General features: G+C 42.9%; 1 protein-coding gene across 3 annotated transcripts in view; it reads left to right on the forward strand.

Annotated features, from left to right (window-relative positions):
- erich2 (glutamate-rich 2) overlaps positions 1 to 18,372 on the forward strand; it is a 256,997-nt gene that overhangs the window by 173,887 nt on the left and 64,738 nt on the right. For all 3 annotated transcript variants that reach the window (XM_043693703.2, XM_087989049.1, XM_043693704.2), the window contains one exon: positions 11,630 to 11,687. In XM_043693703.2, coding sequence (XP_043549638.1) covers positions 11,630 to 11,687 — 58 coding nt within the window. The remainder of the gene's footprint in view (positions 1 to 11,629; positions 11,688 to 18,372) is intronic.

The raw sequence follows: 18,372 nt of genomic DNA on the forward strand, positions 1-18,372 counted from the left end.
CTACATTCATCCAGCATCTCTTGCCATTAACTATTCTTCACAAATAGGGCAGTGAATATTTTTGCCTTTGTATGTTGTGACAAATTTTCTTCGATGATTGGTATGGAGTAGTCAGATGTCTTCAGCCATTTATTTTCATCCTTTGTGTCGATGTACATTCTCAGCGTTTTCTCACTGCTGCAATGCTGCTAATCCATTATGTAGGAGTTATCACTTGATTTCTTCCCTCTTTTCCAGCTCTTCTATCTTGTCTTTCTGGCTGGTCCTGAAGGCAGCTAGAAGGTTCCTCATCATATATCACGAAGAGTCATAGAATCATAGAGATGTACAGCACGGAAACAGACCCTTTGTTCCAACTCGTCCATGCCAACCAGATATCCTAAATTAATCTTGTCCCATTTGACAGCACTTCGCCCATATTCGTCTATACCCTTCCTAATCATATACCTATACAGATGCTTCTCAAATGTTGTAATTTTATCAGTTTCCACCACTTCCTCTGGCAGTTCATTCCATACATTACCACCATCTGTGTGAGAAGGTTGCTCCTTAGGTTCCTTTTAAATCTTTCCTCTCTAACCTTAAACCTATGCCCTCTAGTTTTGGACTCACCTACCCCAGGGAAAATACCTTGTCTATTCATCCTACCCATGTCCTCCTTGATTTTATAAACCTGGGTATGTTCATTGAGCTCGGACGTTGATTTGCAGACATAATTTGGTGGTTGCTGTTGTAATTCAGGATCAGGTCTGTTTGTGTGGCTTTTCTGTACACTTTTGTAGTACATTCAGCATTTTGTGTTCTTTCCACCATCACACGGACCAGATCGTGAGCTACAACAGCAACCACCCAAACACACACAAGAGAAGCTGCTTTAGGACCCTGTTCAAAAGGGCTACAACACACTGCAGCACTCCCAACCTACAAAAAGAAAGAGAAGAATACCTCTGCAAAGTCTTTGCCAAGTACAGTTTACAGATGTCTAGCAGACAAACAACGCGACAAGGACATGCCACAACCTAATACATTAGCCATGCTACCTTATATAAAAAACATCTTGGAACCAACAGCCAGACTTCTCCGACCACTTGGGTTCATGACAGTTCATAAGCCGACAGCCACGCTCAGACAGCAACTCACCAGAACAAAAAAACCCAATACCCATCATGTGCAAAACAAATGTAGTTTTCAAGATGGAGAAAGTGAGGTCTGCAGATGCTGGAGATCAGAGCTGAAAATGTGTTTCCTGAAGAAGGGCTTATGCCCGAAACGTCGATTCTCCTGTTCCCTGGATGCTGCCTGACCTGCTGCGCTTTTCCAGCAACACATTTTCAGTAGTTTTCAAGATTCCATGCAAAGACTGCACAAAACACTACATAGGACAAACAGGCAGACAACTAGTTATTAGCATCCAATTAGCCACTAAATGCCACGACCAGCTGTCCCTATTTCCCATACACACAGATGACAAGGACCATAAATTCGACTGGAACAACACAACTATAATAGGACAAGCTAAATGAGGACAGCCAGGCTATTTCTCATCCATGGACTCAATGAATAAACACATTGGCCTAGACCCAATAATTCGACCTGAACGATCAACCTGAACTGGCAACCAGAATCAGCAGGAACAAAACCAAATAAAATCCAGAAGACAAAGTACAGCAGCCTCAGCCTATTCAGCCTCTCCCTAAGGATCAAACCCTCTGACCCCGGCAACATCTTTGTAAATCTTTTCTGAACCCTTTCACGTTTCACAAGATCCTTCCCATAGCAGTGAGACCAGAATTGAACACAGTTTTCCAAAAGTGGCCTAACCAATGTCCTTTACAGCCACAACATGACCTCTCAACTCCTAGACTCAATGCACTGACCAATGAAGGCATGCATACCAAATGCTTTCTTCACTATCCTGTCCACCTGAGACTCCACTTTCACAGAACTATAAACCTGCATTCCAGGTCCCTTTGTTCAGTAACATTCCCCAGGACCTTATCATTAAGTGTATAAGTCCTGCCCTGATTTGCCTTGCCAAAATGCAGCACCTCGCATTTATCTAAATTAAACTTGTTCTGCTACTCCTCGCCCATCTGCCCATCTAATCAAGATTCCATTGTATTCTGAGATAACCTTCTTGGCTGTCAACAACACCACCAATTTTGGCGTCATCTGCAAACTTTCTATCCAGACCTCCTATGTTCACATCCAAATCATTTATATAAATAATGAAAAGCAATGGACTCAGCACCGATCCTTGTGGCACTCCACTGGTCATAGGTCTCCAGTCTGAAAAGCAACCCTCCACCATCACCCTCTATCTACAGTTCATATAGACAAGGTCTACCGCTTTGCTTTCATCAGCCATCTTCGTCACTCTTCAAAAAACTCAACCAAGATATGACACATGATTTTCCACACACAAAGCCATGCTGACTATCCCTAATCAGTCCTTGCCTTTCCAAATACATATAAATCCCATCCCTCAAAATCCCCTCCAACAACTTGCCCACCTCTGATGTTAGGTCTATAGTTCCCTGGCTTTTCCTTACCACCTTTCTTAAATAGTGGCACCACATTGGTCAACCTCCGATCTTCTGGCACCTCACCTGTAGCTATCGATGATACATATATCTCATCAAGGGACCCAGCAATTGCTTCCCTGACTTCCCAGTAAATTCTAGAGAACACTTGATCAGGGCCCTGGGATTTATCCACCTTTTTGTGTTTTAAGACATTGAGCATCTCCTCCTCTGTAACATGGACATTTTCGAAAATGTCGCTATTTATTTCCCCACATTCTCTAGCTTCTATATCCTTCTAAACACTGATGTAAAATACTCATTTAGTATCATCCCCCGTCTATTGTGGTTCCACACATAGGTGGCCTTGCTGATCTTTAAGGGGCCCTATTCTCTTCCTAATTACCCTTTTGTCCTTAATGTATTTGTTGAATCCCTCTGGATTCTCCTTAACCCTATTTGCCAAAGCTATCTAATGTCCCCTTTTTGCCCTCCTGATTTCCCTCTTAGGTATACTTCTACTATCTTAATACTCTTCTAGGGATTCATTCGATCTCTGCTGTCTATACCAGGCATACAATTCCTTCTTTTTCTTAACCATAAACTCAATTTCTCTAGCCATCCAACATTCCCTACACCTACCAGCCTTGCCCTTCACCCTTACAGGAACATACTGTCTCTGGACTCTTGTTACCTAATTTTTGAAGGCTTTCCATTTACCAGCCGTCCCTTTACCTGCGACCATCCACCCCCAATCAACTTTTGAAAATTCTTGCCTAATACAGTCAAAATTGGCCATCCTCCAATTTAGAACTTTAACTTTTAGATCCAGTCTATCTTTCTCCATCACAATTTTAAAATTAATAGGATTATGGTAACTGGCACCAAGGTGCTCCCCTACTGACACTTCAGTCACCTGCCCTGCCTGATTTCCCAAGAGAAAGTCAAGTTTTGCCTCTTCTCTCTTAGGTATATCCACATGATGAATCAGAAAATTTTCTTGTACACATTTAACAATATCCTTTCCATGCAAGCTGTTAACATTTTGGCAGTCCCAGTTTATGTTTGGAAAGTTGAAAACCTCTTCAATAACCTCCCTATTATTCTTATAGATAACAGATCTTCCTTCAAATTTGTTTCTCAATTTCCCACTGACTATTAGAGGGTCTGTAATACAATCCTAACAAGTTGGTCATCCTTTTCTTATTTCTCATGTCCACCTAAATAACTTCTTTGGATGTATTCTAGGATTATCCTCCGCAAGTACAGCCATAATATTATACCTAATCAAAAATGCCACTCCCTTTCCTCTCTTTCCCTCTTCCTATACCATCTATATTCTGGAACATTAAGCTGCCAGTCCTGTCCATCCAAGAGCCACGTCTCTGTAATCGCTATGATGTCCCAGACTCGTGTTCCCAATCATGCCCTGAGTTAATCTGTTTTACTTGTTAAGCCTCTCGCATTGAAACAAATGCAGTTTAATTTATCAGTGTTACCTCATTCTCTCTTTGTTCATGCTGCCCTGTATGATTTATTCCTCTTCTCAATTGTACCAGTCTCAGACTAATATCTTTCCCCCTATCTCCCTGGGCTCCCCACCCTACCGTTAGTAAGGCATCTTGAGCAGCTCTAGCAAATCTCCCCGCCAGTTTATAAACCTCCTTCCACTTCAGGTGCAATCTGCCCTTCTTGTACAGGTCACTTCTACCCTGGAAGAGATTCCAACGATCCAAAAATGTGAATCCTTCTCTCACGCTCTTGCTCCTCAGCCATGCATTCATCTGTACTATCCTCCTACTCCTAGCCTAACTAGCTCATGGCAATGGGAGTAATCCAGATATTACAACCTTCAAGAACTGCCTTTTTAAGTTCCTGCCTAACTTCCTATGTTGTCTCTTCTAAATGTTGTCCATGTCTCATTCTATGTTGTTAATTCCAATGTGTACAATGACATCCTGCTGGTCCCTCTTCCCTTTGAGAATATTCTGTATCATCTCCAAGATATCCTTGATCCTAGCATTAGGGAGGTAACACGCCATTCTGATGTCTCATTGTCAGCCGCAGAAATGCCTGTCTGTGCCTCCTAGTAAAGAATCCCCTACCACAATCGATCTCTTGGAATGTACCCATCATTACAGTCGAGCCAGTCTCAGTACCAGAAACTTGGCTGTAGGTGCTATATTTCCCTGAGAGTCTATCCCCTCATACATTTTCCAAAACAACATACTTGTTTGAGATGGGCATAGCCACAAAGACTCCTGCATTACCTGCCTACCTCTCATACCTTGACTGGAGGTAACCCACCTACCGACTGTATCTGCAGTTTTTCTCCCTTCCTGCAACTGCTATCCATCACACCCGCTAGCTCCTGTAAATTTGTCTTTGACTCTCACTGCTGCTCCAATTGATCCAATAGTATTCACAACCAAACACACTTCCTGCAGACATAACCATCTGTAACATTGAATTTCTCCCTAACCTTCCACATCCGACAGGAAGAACATTTGTTCTACTAAATGCCTACTTTGCACCTTAACAATCTACAGACCCAGAAAATAGCACAGTCTTACTGCTCTAAATACACTACTCCAGGATATCATTATCTGTGTTTTACATTTTGAACATTTAATCGAGAGACAGATCTCAATAAAATATATAACCTAAAAAATACCCCAATGTACTCACTATTGCAGATTTACAAAAAAACAACAAATAGTAAGGTTACACTTTAAAACTAGACACTTAGTTGCTCCCCTGCACCGAGTTTCCCACACAAGTTTCTCCAAGGTCAGCTGTGAATTTCAGTGTTTGTTCACTTTTCTTAGAGCTAACTCCGATGTCCCGTGATACTTGAAACTAAGCAGTTGAGACAGTCATCAGTGAAGCTTCATTGTTGTGCAGGTTTACTATTCTCCATTTTTTTTTACCTCCCATGTGATATCTGCTTTGTCTCTCTTTCTCCATTTTTGAAAGTGTTTTTTTTTATTTTTGTTCAAAGTTTATTGACCTGACTGAACCAGTCAGTCGTATAGTAGGGAGTGATTTGTCAGAATCCTTGAAAAGATTTTCCAGTGACCATCTGTACCTTTTTTGCTGTGCACCCTTCTCGATTAATACTTCTGTGCAAAATAGTTCAACTTTTTGTAATGGGAATACTGCTTTCCTCACACTGGACATGCTTTCTTTTCCTTTGCGTGATGACCTCCATAGTCTTGCCCTTTGCATTCTTTGTCCCCTTACAAAGTGGAATGTTGATCAGCATACTGCAACACCTGTTCTGACCTGCCACAAATATTTTCTAGCTACTAATTTACAACCTCAACTCTTCTGCACATCTCAGTTGCTTTCCTGAGAATATATTTCTCCACTCTCAGCATATGTGCTCTCATTGTCGGATCTCTTACGTGTAATACAATCTCTCTTTAAATAGATCACCATTTAGTTGTGCAGGTTTACAGCATTCTAAATGCTGTGTGAATGGAGTCACATGTTGATGAATGAGCTCTTTTTCTCGAGTCCTTAAGTATTGAATCCATTTCATTTATAAGTTATATTAACTTGAGGTTAAAGCATTCCTTCAAGACTTTCAAATTTTCTGCTGTCTCTTGTTTTCTTTGGAATGACATATTTTACATCACTTTATAACAGTCACTCCCCAGCAGTGATAGATTGTAGTTACTTGCAGTTGCTCAGGTTTCTTAATCAATTTTTTTTGCAATTTCGTAGTTTTGCCAATCATAAAATGTTGCAAGAAAAAAATGTGAGTTCTGCTTTATGTCACTTCTCATTTTCCCTCACACTGGAAAAGCAAAATGTGCAACCATTGTGTCTTACACAGTGCTTTCAGCTGTAGCCATTTCTTCTTTTTCTGTGGTGTCCTTTGGCTTTTAGCAGTTTGCAGCAGCTTAGAACCTTCCTGTGTTCCTTTTTTAGTAGGTTTACTTCTGTAGAAACCTTCAACACTTGAACTCAGCTCTGCTCTGATACCATGTCCTAAGCTCATAGGATGACAGTTTTTTTTTCTGTCTTTATTGAACTACCTATAAAATGGAGCCTGCAGTGAGCACCTCGTGTTAGATGTCACATGGCTACAGCAAGCCAGGAGAATCACTCATACAGTATTGCATTTCGATTCGAAACACTGTGAATCACTAAATTACCCTAAATGAGAAAACCCACCCTCTTCCACAAGACGAATAATATGTTGGTCAGTACAGCTAAGATAACCTGCTTTGAGGAAAACCATCCCAACAGTATAGGTCCAAGCCTCTCTAAATTATACTAACAGATTTCATTGTCTGACATTCTGTGTCAAAAATACAATTTATCAGCCTCTTTGGTTCCATTAACTGAAGCTAAACAATCAACATTCCCTGATAGATTGCATGTTGGTCAAATTTATGAATCAGTTGTAACTTAGGGAGCAACATTACAATATAAATTAACTCAAATTAAACCAAAATCCTTCCAAAACCATATGGTCATAAGTCTCAAAATATGATTTAATTGTATCACTAATGTTCTAAACAATATATCCTATCACACATTGAGAACAATGCCATAGGAGATCAGTCTTGATTTGTAGGTAGTCATGATTTGGAGGTGCCCGTGTTAGACTGGGGTGCACAAAGTTAAAAATCACACAACACCAGATTATAGTTCAACAGGTTTATTTGGAAGCACTAGCTTTCAGAGCGCTGCTCCTTCATCAGGTGGTTGTGGAGTATAAGACTATAACCTAGATTTATAGGTAGTTCTTCTATAACATGATGGGTGCATTTTTGTGCAATCCCCTGTTATAGAAAGATCGCGCTTTAGAAACAGCACTTAGTGTTGGTGATGTAATTGCTTTACAGCCAACACACATTTTAAAAGTTTGCACTTTAGAAACAATGTCACCAATTTGTCATTCACGTTATAGTGAATTTGCATTAATAATACACATGTTACAGCAGAATGACCTGTACACGTCTTTGAGTCTATTGACAAGTTATGATGGTCAGAGTATTGTGCGTAATTTTATAAGAAAAGTCTGTGAGAACATTTTAATGGAGTTTGGTCCTACATAGCAGAAACAACATCTTAATTCATAACTAGATCACTCATGGCATTGAGCATGCTGACCAAGTGAATTTTCAGGTTTATAACTATAAAATTAGATAGGGGACAAGATTACATTCACAAATTTACAGTGGATGACTGTAGATCATTTTTAAAACTTTATAATTAAATATTACAAAGCTATTTGGGATATATCTATTATCATTCCTTCCTATGACCCCCACACTCACATCCACACACGAACCCTCTCACAGACTTATACTCCAATACAGGGGAACCTCGATTATCCGAACGAGATGGGCAGGCACTATTTCGTTTGGATAATTGATTATTCGGTTAATCGATTAAATGCTTTTCCGATGTGGCTTGGAGTTTTTAAAGTCAGCTCCCCGTTCAGTAGACTGCAGCAGCCCAGCACACGAGCCACCGGCTCTTGTCCCCACTCAACATTGCCCCCTCAAACCTGTCCAACACCGCCCCCCTGCCCGTCCCTAGCCCCGTCCAACACCATCCCCCCCGCCCTCCCCAACCCCGTCCAACACCAACCCCCAGCCTGCGCTCCCAACCCCGTCCAACACCAACCCCCAGCCCGTGCTCCCAACCCTGTCCAACACCACTGCCGGCAACCCCAAAACCTGTCCAACACACCCCCCACCCGCCCACCTGAACCCTGTCCCCCACCCGCTCCCCCAACCCTGTCCAATACCACTCGCACCCCAACCTCATCTAACACCGCTGTCCGCACCCCCAACCCCATCCAACACCACCCCCTGCCCGTGCCCCCAACCCCGTCCAACATCACCCCCCGCCCGCACCCCAACCCCGTCCAACACTGCTGCCTGCACCCCAAAACCTGTCCAACACCACCCCCCGCCCGAGCACCCAATCCCATCCAACACAACCCCCCCTCCGTGCCCCCAACCCCATCCAACACCACCCCCTGCCAGTGTCCCCAACCCCACCCAACATCACCCCCTGCCCGTGCCCCCAACCCCGTCCAAGACCACCCCCTGCCCGCACCCCAACCCCGTCCAACAGCCCTCCCGCCCGCCAACCCAACCCCGTTCGACGCTGCCCCCTGCCCACACCCAACCCTGTCCAACACCGCTGCCTGCACCCCAAAACCCATCCAACACCACCCCCCGCCTGCACCTCCACCCCCGTCCAACACTGCCTCCCGCCCGCACCCCAACCCCATTCGTCCTAAATGAGTTTTTTGCTTCGGTTTTCATGAAGGAAAGGGACCTTGTTGTGAATGAAAACTTTGAGGAGTTGGGATACAGGCTTAACCAGATCAAGATTGATGAAGTTGATGTGCTGGAAATTTTGGAAAACATTAAGATTGGTAAGTCCCCAGGGCCAGATCAGATTTATCCTAGGCTGCGAGAAAGGAGGTTGCTAAGCCGCTGGCGAGGATCTTTGCCTCCTCACTCTCCACGGGAGTCATTCCGGAGGATTGGAAGGAGGCGAATGTTGTTCCTCTTTTCAAGAAGGGCAATAGGGAAATCCCTGGAAATTACAGACCAGTCAGCCTTACGTCTGTGGTCAGCAAAATTTTGGAAAGAATTCTGAGGGATAGGATTTATGACTATTTGGCAAAGGATAGTGTGATTAAAGGCAGTCAGCATGGCTTTGTGAGGGGCAGGTCATTCCTCACAAACCTTATTGAGTTCTTTGAGGAGGTGACAAGACAGGTTGACGAAGGTCGAACTGTGAATGTGGTGAATATGGACTTCAGCAAGGCATTTGATAAGGTTCCCCATGGTAGGCTCATTCATAAAGTCAGGAAGTATGGGATACACGGAGATTTGGCTACCTGGATTCAGAATTGGTTGGTTGACATAAGGCAGAGAGTGGTTGTAGGTGGAACGTATTCTGCCTGGAGGTCAGTGATAAGTGGGGTCCTGCAGGGCTCTGTTCTTGGGCCTCTGCTCTTTGTAGTTTTTATAAATGACTTGGATGAGGAGGTTGAGGGGTGGGTTAGTAAATTTGCAGGTGACACAAAGATTGGAGGTGCCATTGATAGTATCAAGGGCTATTGCAGGCTGCAGTGCGACATATTCAGGATGCAGAGCTGGGCTGAGAAATGGCAGATGGAGTTCAACCTGGAAAAATGTGAAGTGATGCATTTTGGAAGGTTGAACTTGAATGCTGAATATAGGATTAAAGACAGGATTCTTGGCAGTGTGGAGGAACAGAGGGATCTGGGTGTGCAAGTACATAGATCCCTCAAGATTGCCACCCAAGTGGATAGGGTTGTTAAGAAAGCATATGGTGTTTTGGCTTTCATTAACAGGGGAAATAGAGTTTAAGAGCCACGAGGTTTTGCTATAGCTCTACAAGTCCCTGGTGAGACCATACTTGGAATATTGTGTCCAGTTCTGGTCGCCCTACTATAGGAAAGATACAGAGACTTTGGAGATGGTGCAAAGAAGGTTTACCAGGATTCTGCCTGGACTGGAGGGCTTGCCTTATGAAGAAAGATTGAATAAGCTCGGACTTTTCTCTCTGGAGAGAAGGAGGAAGAGAGGAGACCTGATCGAGGTATACAAAATAATGAGAGGAATAGATAGAGTCAATAGCCAGAGACTTTTCCCCAGGGCAGGATTGACTGGCACGAGGGGTCATAGTTTGAAGATATTAGGAGAAAGGCGTAGAGGAGACATCAGAGGTAGGTTCTTTACGCAGAGAGTTGTGAATGCATGGAATGCATTGCCAGCGGTGATGGTGAAAACAAAGCCATTAGGGGCATTTAAGAGACTGCTGGACATGCACATGGATAGCAGTGAGTTGAGGGGTGTGTAGGTTAAGTTATTATATTTTACATTAGGATTAAATCTCGGCACACCGTGGGCCTAAGGGCCTGTTCTGTGCTGTACTTTTTGATGTTCTATGTTCTATAACCTGGCATTATGGATTTTTAACTTTGTCCACCCCAGTCTAACACCAGCACCTCCAAATCATGATTCTTTAATTAGCTGCCTCCTTCCATTACATTGTTCTTCCTAGATAAGTATCATTCGCAAAACTAACTAATTTACTTTGCGTTTGGAAATTTGAAACATTGATGTAAATGTAGACCAGTAGGATGGCAATACTAAACTCTACAGTGCCTTATCAGTGACCTTCTAACAAGTATTGGTTGTTTCCTATCCTTCAACTAATTTCTTGTCCATTCACAAACTGTTTGCACAATTTCCACAACTTGGAGTCCCCTTCATGTGGAATTTTGTGAAATTTCTTTTGGGAAAAATAAATACAACCTTACTGTAGGATTTTTTGAGATCCATTTAGAAGTCAAGAAGTGTTTTGTTTCCATTTCTGAACACATGTTAACTCCTATTTGCAACATTGTTATATAGATAATTGAATTTACCTAATTACTGATTCTTTTGCAGAGAATTGAAGCAATATTAATTGGTTTGTAATTTTATTGTATCATTTGTTACCATGCTGAATACCTATTGCTACTGTTCATCTCATAAGGAAAGGTACTTGGAATGGTTGGGTCTGTATTAATTGGAGTTGTGAGAAATGAGAAATGATCTGGTTGAAATACATAAGATCTCAAAGGCAACCTAATAGATTGCTGAAAGGATGTTTCCCCTTGTGGGACAGGGTACAATCACAGACACTGTTTGAAAATAAAAGGTGTCTCATTTAAGACTAAAATGGGGAGAATTTTGTTTTTGTCAGGGAATCATGACCTTAATGAATATTTTTAAGGCAGAGGTAGTTAGATTCTTGACTATCAAGGTAGTCAAAGGACATTGGGGTAGACAGGAAAGAGAAGTTGAGGACACAATCAGATCAGCCATGACCTTATCAAATGGCAGAGCAGGCTTGAGGGGCCAAATGACCGAGATTTGCTTCTCATTCAGTCTATTTATATCTCATTAGCAATTCAAAATCTAACCTTGTGTAATGTTTAATGTAGTTAAAATGGCCAATAATTAAGTGGAGCAGCTATGTTTCCTTAAATAGCAGCTGTCATTAGATTTCTTCACAAAAATGTAATGCTTCTGTTGCTATTGTTTTCATAGTTCTTGAAGGCAATAATGGATCGAGATTACAAGTTGTCAAGTAAGCTTTGTCAAATGAGTAAGTACAAAAATTGCTCTTGAATATTTTTCAATTTACAATTTTTGATTATGTTTTCTTCATGGAATGAGTTACAAGTTTTAAGTTCTGTTTTGGCATATTTAAAGAATGTTAGATAGGTTTGAATAAATTTAAAGGAAAAGGCCATATGTTGCTTGAACTGAAATTGTGAATTGAGGGAAGATTTTTCTAAAATATACAAATGATATAATAGCCAGGATTTTATGACTCCTCATGCTCCCCAACTCCTTCACAACCCCTCACTGAATATTTTGATGGAGCTGCAGTACAGGCAAGGGAAGCTATAAGGTAGGCAAAATAAAGTAGCATGACAGTGGCACAGTTCCTGTGACTGGTGTCACCCACTCATTGCAATTTTACTGATGGCAAGGGAGGCATGGTGTTGGTGAGCTTCTCTCTTGAAGCACCCAATTCCATTTTTTTAGGTTTACAGTACATACAAAGCGGTTTTGGAGGCAATTCCAGGATTTTCACTCAGCAACACTGAGATTGACAATATATTTCCAAGTTGGCATACTGATTGATTTACAGAATAACTTGAGTGGTGGTTTTCCCATGTATCTATTACCGTTGCCTTTCTAGATAGTTGTGGTCATGAGTTTGGAAAGTGCTGGCTTAGGAACCTTGTTGAACCTTTGCAGTACATCTTGTAGATGGTGCACATTGCTGCCACTCTGTGTCAGTAGTAAAGCAAATGAATGTTTGTAGATGTGTCAATCAAAAAGATTGTCCTGAATAGTTGCACACTTCTTAAGTTTTGTCAGCTATTTTCATCCAGGCAACTAGGGAATATTCCACCATACTCCTGATGTGCACTTTGTAGATAGTGAACTAGCATGAGGGTGTCAGGAGGTGAGTTGCTTCCTGAAAAATTCCTAGCCCATGACCTGCTCTTGTAGTCTCAGTATTTAAAAAAAACTTGTCCAGTTCAGTTTCTAGTCAATTGTAATCCCTATGGGAAATTCAGAAATGATAATGCCATTTAATGTCGAGGGGCAATGGATAGATGCTCTCTTGCTGAAGATTGTGGTGTAAAATTCCAAGCAGTGGAATGTGGTGAAACGGTTAAAAATTATGTCCCAATACATGTGTGAATCTAACCGGAATGGAGGTGTTGCTTAGTCCCGTGTGAATCTTCTTATCTGTATGTAACCAGAATGGAATGTGTTTTTTAGCCTTGCTCTGCTGTTCACATGAATGTTTATATCTGGAAAAGAGTATATCAGCTGGAAAAGTCTCCAGTTCGGTGAGTCTGCTCCGGGGTTACGTTTAACCGCCGAGCGTGGGTTGTTGGCAACCGCTCTACGAGAACTGACGGCTCCCAGTTTTTGTAACATGTAGAGTGAGTATAAGCCAGACCCGTTGTGCGACGCTGCGGGGAATAAAATGCCCATATTCTAGCAGTCTCGCCTCTTGGTCGTTTGTTCTGTGTCAGACTACTCTCCTACGAACCTGACCTTGAGAATTTTTTAAAACAAAGATCTTCATTGCTGGACACCTATGTAGTACTTCCCGCTTTTCAGCCCAAGCCTTGTTGTATTTAGACCTGGACTGGAGAGAAGGTCATTGATAAAGCAACTGAAGATAGCTAGACCTAGGATACTAATCTGAGGAACTTCTGCAGTGATGTCTTGAAGTTGAGATGACTAGCTTCAGTAATCACAAACATGTTCCTTTGTGCCAGGCTTTCCTCTGATTTTCATTGTCACCAGTTTTGCTAGGGCTTCTTGATGCCTCAGTTGGTCAAATGTGGCTTTGATGTTAAGGGCTATCATTCTCATCTTACCTCTTTTGTTCATTTTTGAACCAAGGCTGTAATGAGGTCTGGAGCTGAATGTGGTGAAACTGAAACTCTGTAATTGAGCAGGTTATTGGTAAGCAAGTACTGCATGATAGCACTGTTGTTCTTTCCTTCCATCTCTTTAGTGATATTTGTTGGTAGACTGATGGTAAATGATGGGATTGGATTTATCCTGCTTTTTTTTGGATAAAAACATAATTGGGCAATTTTCCACATTGTAGGGTGGAGGCCTATGTAGTAACTGAACTGGAACAGTTTAGTCAAAGTGCAGCAAGTTTTGGAATACAGGCCTCCTGTTCCATTATCTGAATGTTGTCAGGGCCCATAGCATTTGCAATGTCCAGATACTTCAATTATTTCTTAATGTCACATGAAATGAATCAGATTGGCATCTGTAATGTTGATGTCAGGATGAAAGGCTTATGCCTGAAATGTTGATTCTCCTACTCCTCGGATGCTGCCTGACCTGCTGTGCTTTCCCGTCTTCCGGAGGAGACCAAGTAGGATCATCCATTCAGCACGGGGAGAAAGGGACTAGCGGAGGAAAAGGTGGGGGGTGGTGCCAGTGTAGCTGCAGAAGATGGACTGTTCCACATATCCTACGAAGAGGCAGGCATAGCTGGGGCCCATGCGGGTGTCCATGGCTACTCCTTTGGTTTGGAGGAAGTGGGAGGATTGGAAAGAGAAGTTGTTCAGGGTGAGGACCAGTTCAGTCAGTCGAAGGAGGGTGTCAGTAGAAGGGTACTGGTTGGTACGGCGGGAAAGGAAGAAGCAGAGGGCTTTGAGTCCATCGTGATGGGGGATGGAGGTGTACAGGGACTGGATGTTCATGGTGAAGATAAGGCGTTGAGGACCGGGGAAGCGAAAATCATGGAGGAGGTGGAGGGCGTGGGTGGTGTCCCGGACGTAGGTGGGGAGTTCTTGGACTAAGGGCTATACATCAATGACTGTATCGGCGCTGCCTCATGCTCCCACGAGGAGGTTGAACAGTTCATCCACTTTACCAACACCTTCCACCCCGACCTCAAATTTACCTGGACCATCTCAGACTCCTCCCTCCTCTTCCTAGACCTTTCCATTTCTATCTCGGGCGACCGAATCAACACGGACATTTACTATAAACCGACCGACTCCCACAGCTACCTAGACTACACCTCCTCCCACCCTGCCCGCTGTAAAAACGCCATCCCATATTCCCAATTCCTTCATCTCTGCCGCATCTGCTCCCAGGAGGGCCAGTTCCAATACCGTACAACCCAGATGGCCTCCTTCTTCAAAGACCGCAATTTCCCCCCAGACACGATCGACGATGCCCTCCACCGCATCTCCTCCACTTCCCACTCCTCCGCCCTTGAGCCCCGCCCCTCTAATTGCCACCAGGACAGAACCCCACTGGTCCTCACCTACCACCCCACCAACCTCCATATACGTCGTATCATCCGTCGTCATTTCCGCCACCTCCAAACGGACCCCACCACAGGGATATATTTCCCTCCCCTCTCCTATCAGCGTTCCAAAACGAGCACTCCCTCCGTGACTCCCTCGTCAGGTCCACACCCCCCCCACCAACCCAACCTCCACTCCCGGCACCTTCCCCTGCAGCCGCAAGAAATGCAAAACTTGCGCCCACACCTCCCCCCTTACTTCCCTCCAAGGCCCCAAGGGATCCTTCCATATCTGCCACAAATTCACCTGCACCTCCACACACATCATTTACTGCATCCGCTGCACCCGATGTGGCCTCCTCTATATTGGGGAGACAGGCCGCCTACTTGCGGAACATTACAGAGAACACCTATGGGACACCCGGACCAACCAACCCAACCACCCCGTGGCTCAACACTTCAACTCCCCCTCCCACTCCACCAAGGACATGCAGGTCCTTGGACTCCTCCATCACCAGACCATAGCAACACGACGGCTGGAGGAAGAGCGCCTCATCTTCCGCCTAGGAACCCTCCAACCACAAGGGATGAACTCAGATTTCTCCAGTTTCCTCATTTCCCCTCCCCCCCACCTTGTCTCAGTCCCAACCCTCGAACTCAGCACCGCCTTCCTAACCTGCAATCCTCTTCTTGACCTCTCCGCCCCCATCCTCACTCCGGCTTATCACCCTCACCTTGACCTCCTTCCACCTATCACATTTCCAACGCCCCTCCCCCAAGTCCCTCCTCCCTACCTTTTATCTTAGCCTGCTGGACACACTTTCCTCATTCCTGAAGAAGGGCTCATGCCAGAAACGTCGATTCTCCTGCTCCTTGGATGCTGCCTGACCTGTTGTACTTTTCCAGCAACACATTTTCAGCTCATCCATTCAGCACAATTGGCTGAGGACTGTTGCAAATGCTTAACCTTATATTTTATACTGATGTGTTTGGATCCCCCATCATTGAAAATGGAAATGCTTGTGAAACCTCCTTTTCCAATGTGTTCGTTAACTGCCCCACCAACTGAGGAGTCGATGTGAAAGGACGAGAACTCAGAATTTATCCATTGATTTTGGAATCACTTAACTTGGTTTCACTTGCTATTTATGCTATGTGGTATATACTTCTATGTTAGAGCTTCATCATTGAAACCTAATTTTTAAGAACACTGGTGATGCTCTTGGCATGCCCTCCTGAACTCTTCATTGAATCAGAGCTGATGCTTTGGCATGATGGTACTGATAGTAAGAAGGACGTTATTGTTGGTTTCTGGTGCTAGGTGATCTGTCTAGTTTCATTCCTTATTTGTAGCTTGCTCAGCCATTTCAGAGCATAGTTAGAAGTCAACCACATTGCTATGGGTCTGGAATCACGTGTGAGCCATACCAGGTAAGGACAACAGACTTGCTTCCAAAAAGGTCATTCTGAACCAGATGGGGTTTTTGTGACAATCGACAATGGTCATCATTTGTCATTTAATTCCAGAATTTTAAAAATGTAAGTTCTACCATTTTCTGTGATGGCTTTCGAACTCAGATCCCCTGATTTTTTGATAGATATAAATGATCTTGGTATGCAGGTGAGAATTGCAAAGTTTACAGACAACACAAACTTCAGAAAATTGTAAGCTGTGAGGGGAACAGTGCAAAATTTTGATGAAGTGGAAGGATAGGCAGCAGATGAAGTTCATAGATGATACGGTTTGGAACAAAGAACACAAATAAACATTGCAAAGTAATGACTTTTTAAAGTTGTGCAGGAGTAGAGAGTTCTGGGTGCATATGTGCGTAAGTCATTACAGATGGCAAGCCAAGTGGAGAGATTTGTTAATGGTTCTTGGCTTCATTGATAGGTGTATATATAGTAGTTCTAGAACATGGAGGATATGCTGAACTTGTACAGTACACGGGTTGACCTCTGCTGGAGTATTATGTACATTGGATGCCACACTTAAGGAAGGATGTAATACATTGCAGAAAGTGCAAAAGGGGTTTACAAGAGTAGTTCCAGGAATGAAAAATGTCGGTTGTGAGGATTGGTTGGAGAAGTTAAGACTGTTTTTCCTTGGAACAAAAATGGTATTAACCTTTTAAATAGATGTTTTCAAGTACAGGAGGGATCTGGACAGAGTAGATAGGAAGAAATTGTTCCTGCTCACTAAAGGATCAAGAAACAGAAGACACAGCTTTAAAATATTCTGAAAAGAACACATGCAAAGAAAGTAAAAACATTTTTTCTCACACCATGTAATTTGGGACTGGAATACGTAGCTTGGACGTGCGGTGGAGTTGGGTTCAATTAGAGCATTCAGAAGGCATTAGTTGATTACTTAAGTAGGAACAGTATACAGTTACAGGGAAAAGACAGGTGATTGGCACTAAGTCAAAATGCTCAGAGAGCTGGTGCAGATATGATGACCTAATGGCTTCCTTCGCATTGTAACAAAATTACCATTTTGTGTTGCACACTGGTAGAGGTAGCAGACACCATGATAATGATAGCAGTGGTAGTCAAGGCATAATCACAACATGTTTGGTGACATTGTCAAATAAGAACTCGCCTTAACAAATCCATATTTACTATTATCCAATTAAACTTCAGAATTCTCTCGAATAGCTTCCCCACCACCATTGTTTAACTGATTGGCTTATAATTCCCAGTAGTACCTTCTCTCTGAATTTTAATGCCTCTACCCTATTGTCTATGCCTGCGTCAACCTTTTACATGATGAAGCCTGACACAAAATATTCATTGAGGTCTGTATCCCCACTTTCCAGGGCCAAACACAGATTACCTTTGTGATCCCAAATAGGCCTTAATGTTTGCCTCCTTATTATCTTGCCTTTTTTTTTAATATAAAAAACCTTAGCGTTTCCTTTATTCTATCCACCGATTGTTTTTTCATGCTCTCTTCTAGCTTTCCTAAATTCCTTTTTAAGCTCCCCCTGAACTTCTCATATTTAGAGAGGGACTCTGCCAGATCGAGCCTTCAATATCGCCCATAATCTTCTCTTTCTTGATTCTAAGCTTTATACCCCTCTCTCCAGCTTTCTCTGGTCTTGGTCCCAAAGCCTTTGTCTTTATGAGAGCACATTTACATTTTACTTTTGTTCTTTCCTCCTTGAATATCTCCCACTTTTCTAACTCACTTTTATTAGTTACTGTCAACTTCGGCCAAATCATATCTTTGTTTTTTGCCAATTTAGAACTTTTATTCCTAGCCAAAATGTACCCTTTTCTCTAACTATCCTAATATCTAGTTATGGTCACTATAACAAAAAGGCTTCCCTACTGATACATCTTCCATCTGCCCAAGCTAACTTCCAAATTTTAGGTTCAAAACTGCCCCCACCCTTGCTTGCCTTTCGATATACTGGCAAAAAGGTTACCTTGGATGCAACGAAAGAATTTTGCTTCCTCCCTACCTTGCACACTA

This window comes from Chiloscyllium plagiosum, unplaced genomic scaffold (genome assembly GCF_037043375.1).
Source record: "Chiloscyllium plagiosum isolate Xiang-an unplaced genomic scaffold, Cpla_swu_hap1 HiC_scaffold_7, whole genome shotgun sequence".
Taxonomy (NCBI): Eukaryota; Metazoa; Chordata; class Chondrichthyes; order Orectolobiformes; family Hemiscylliidae; genus Chiloscyllium; species Chiloscyllium plagiosum.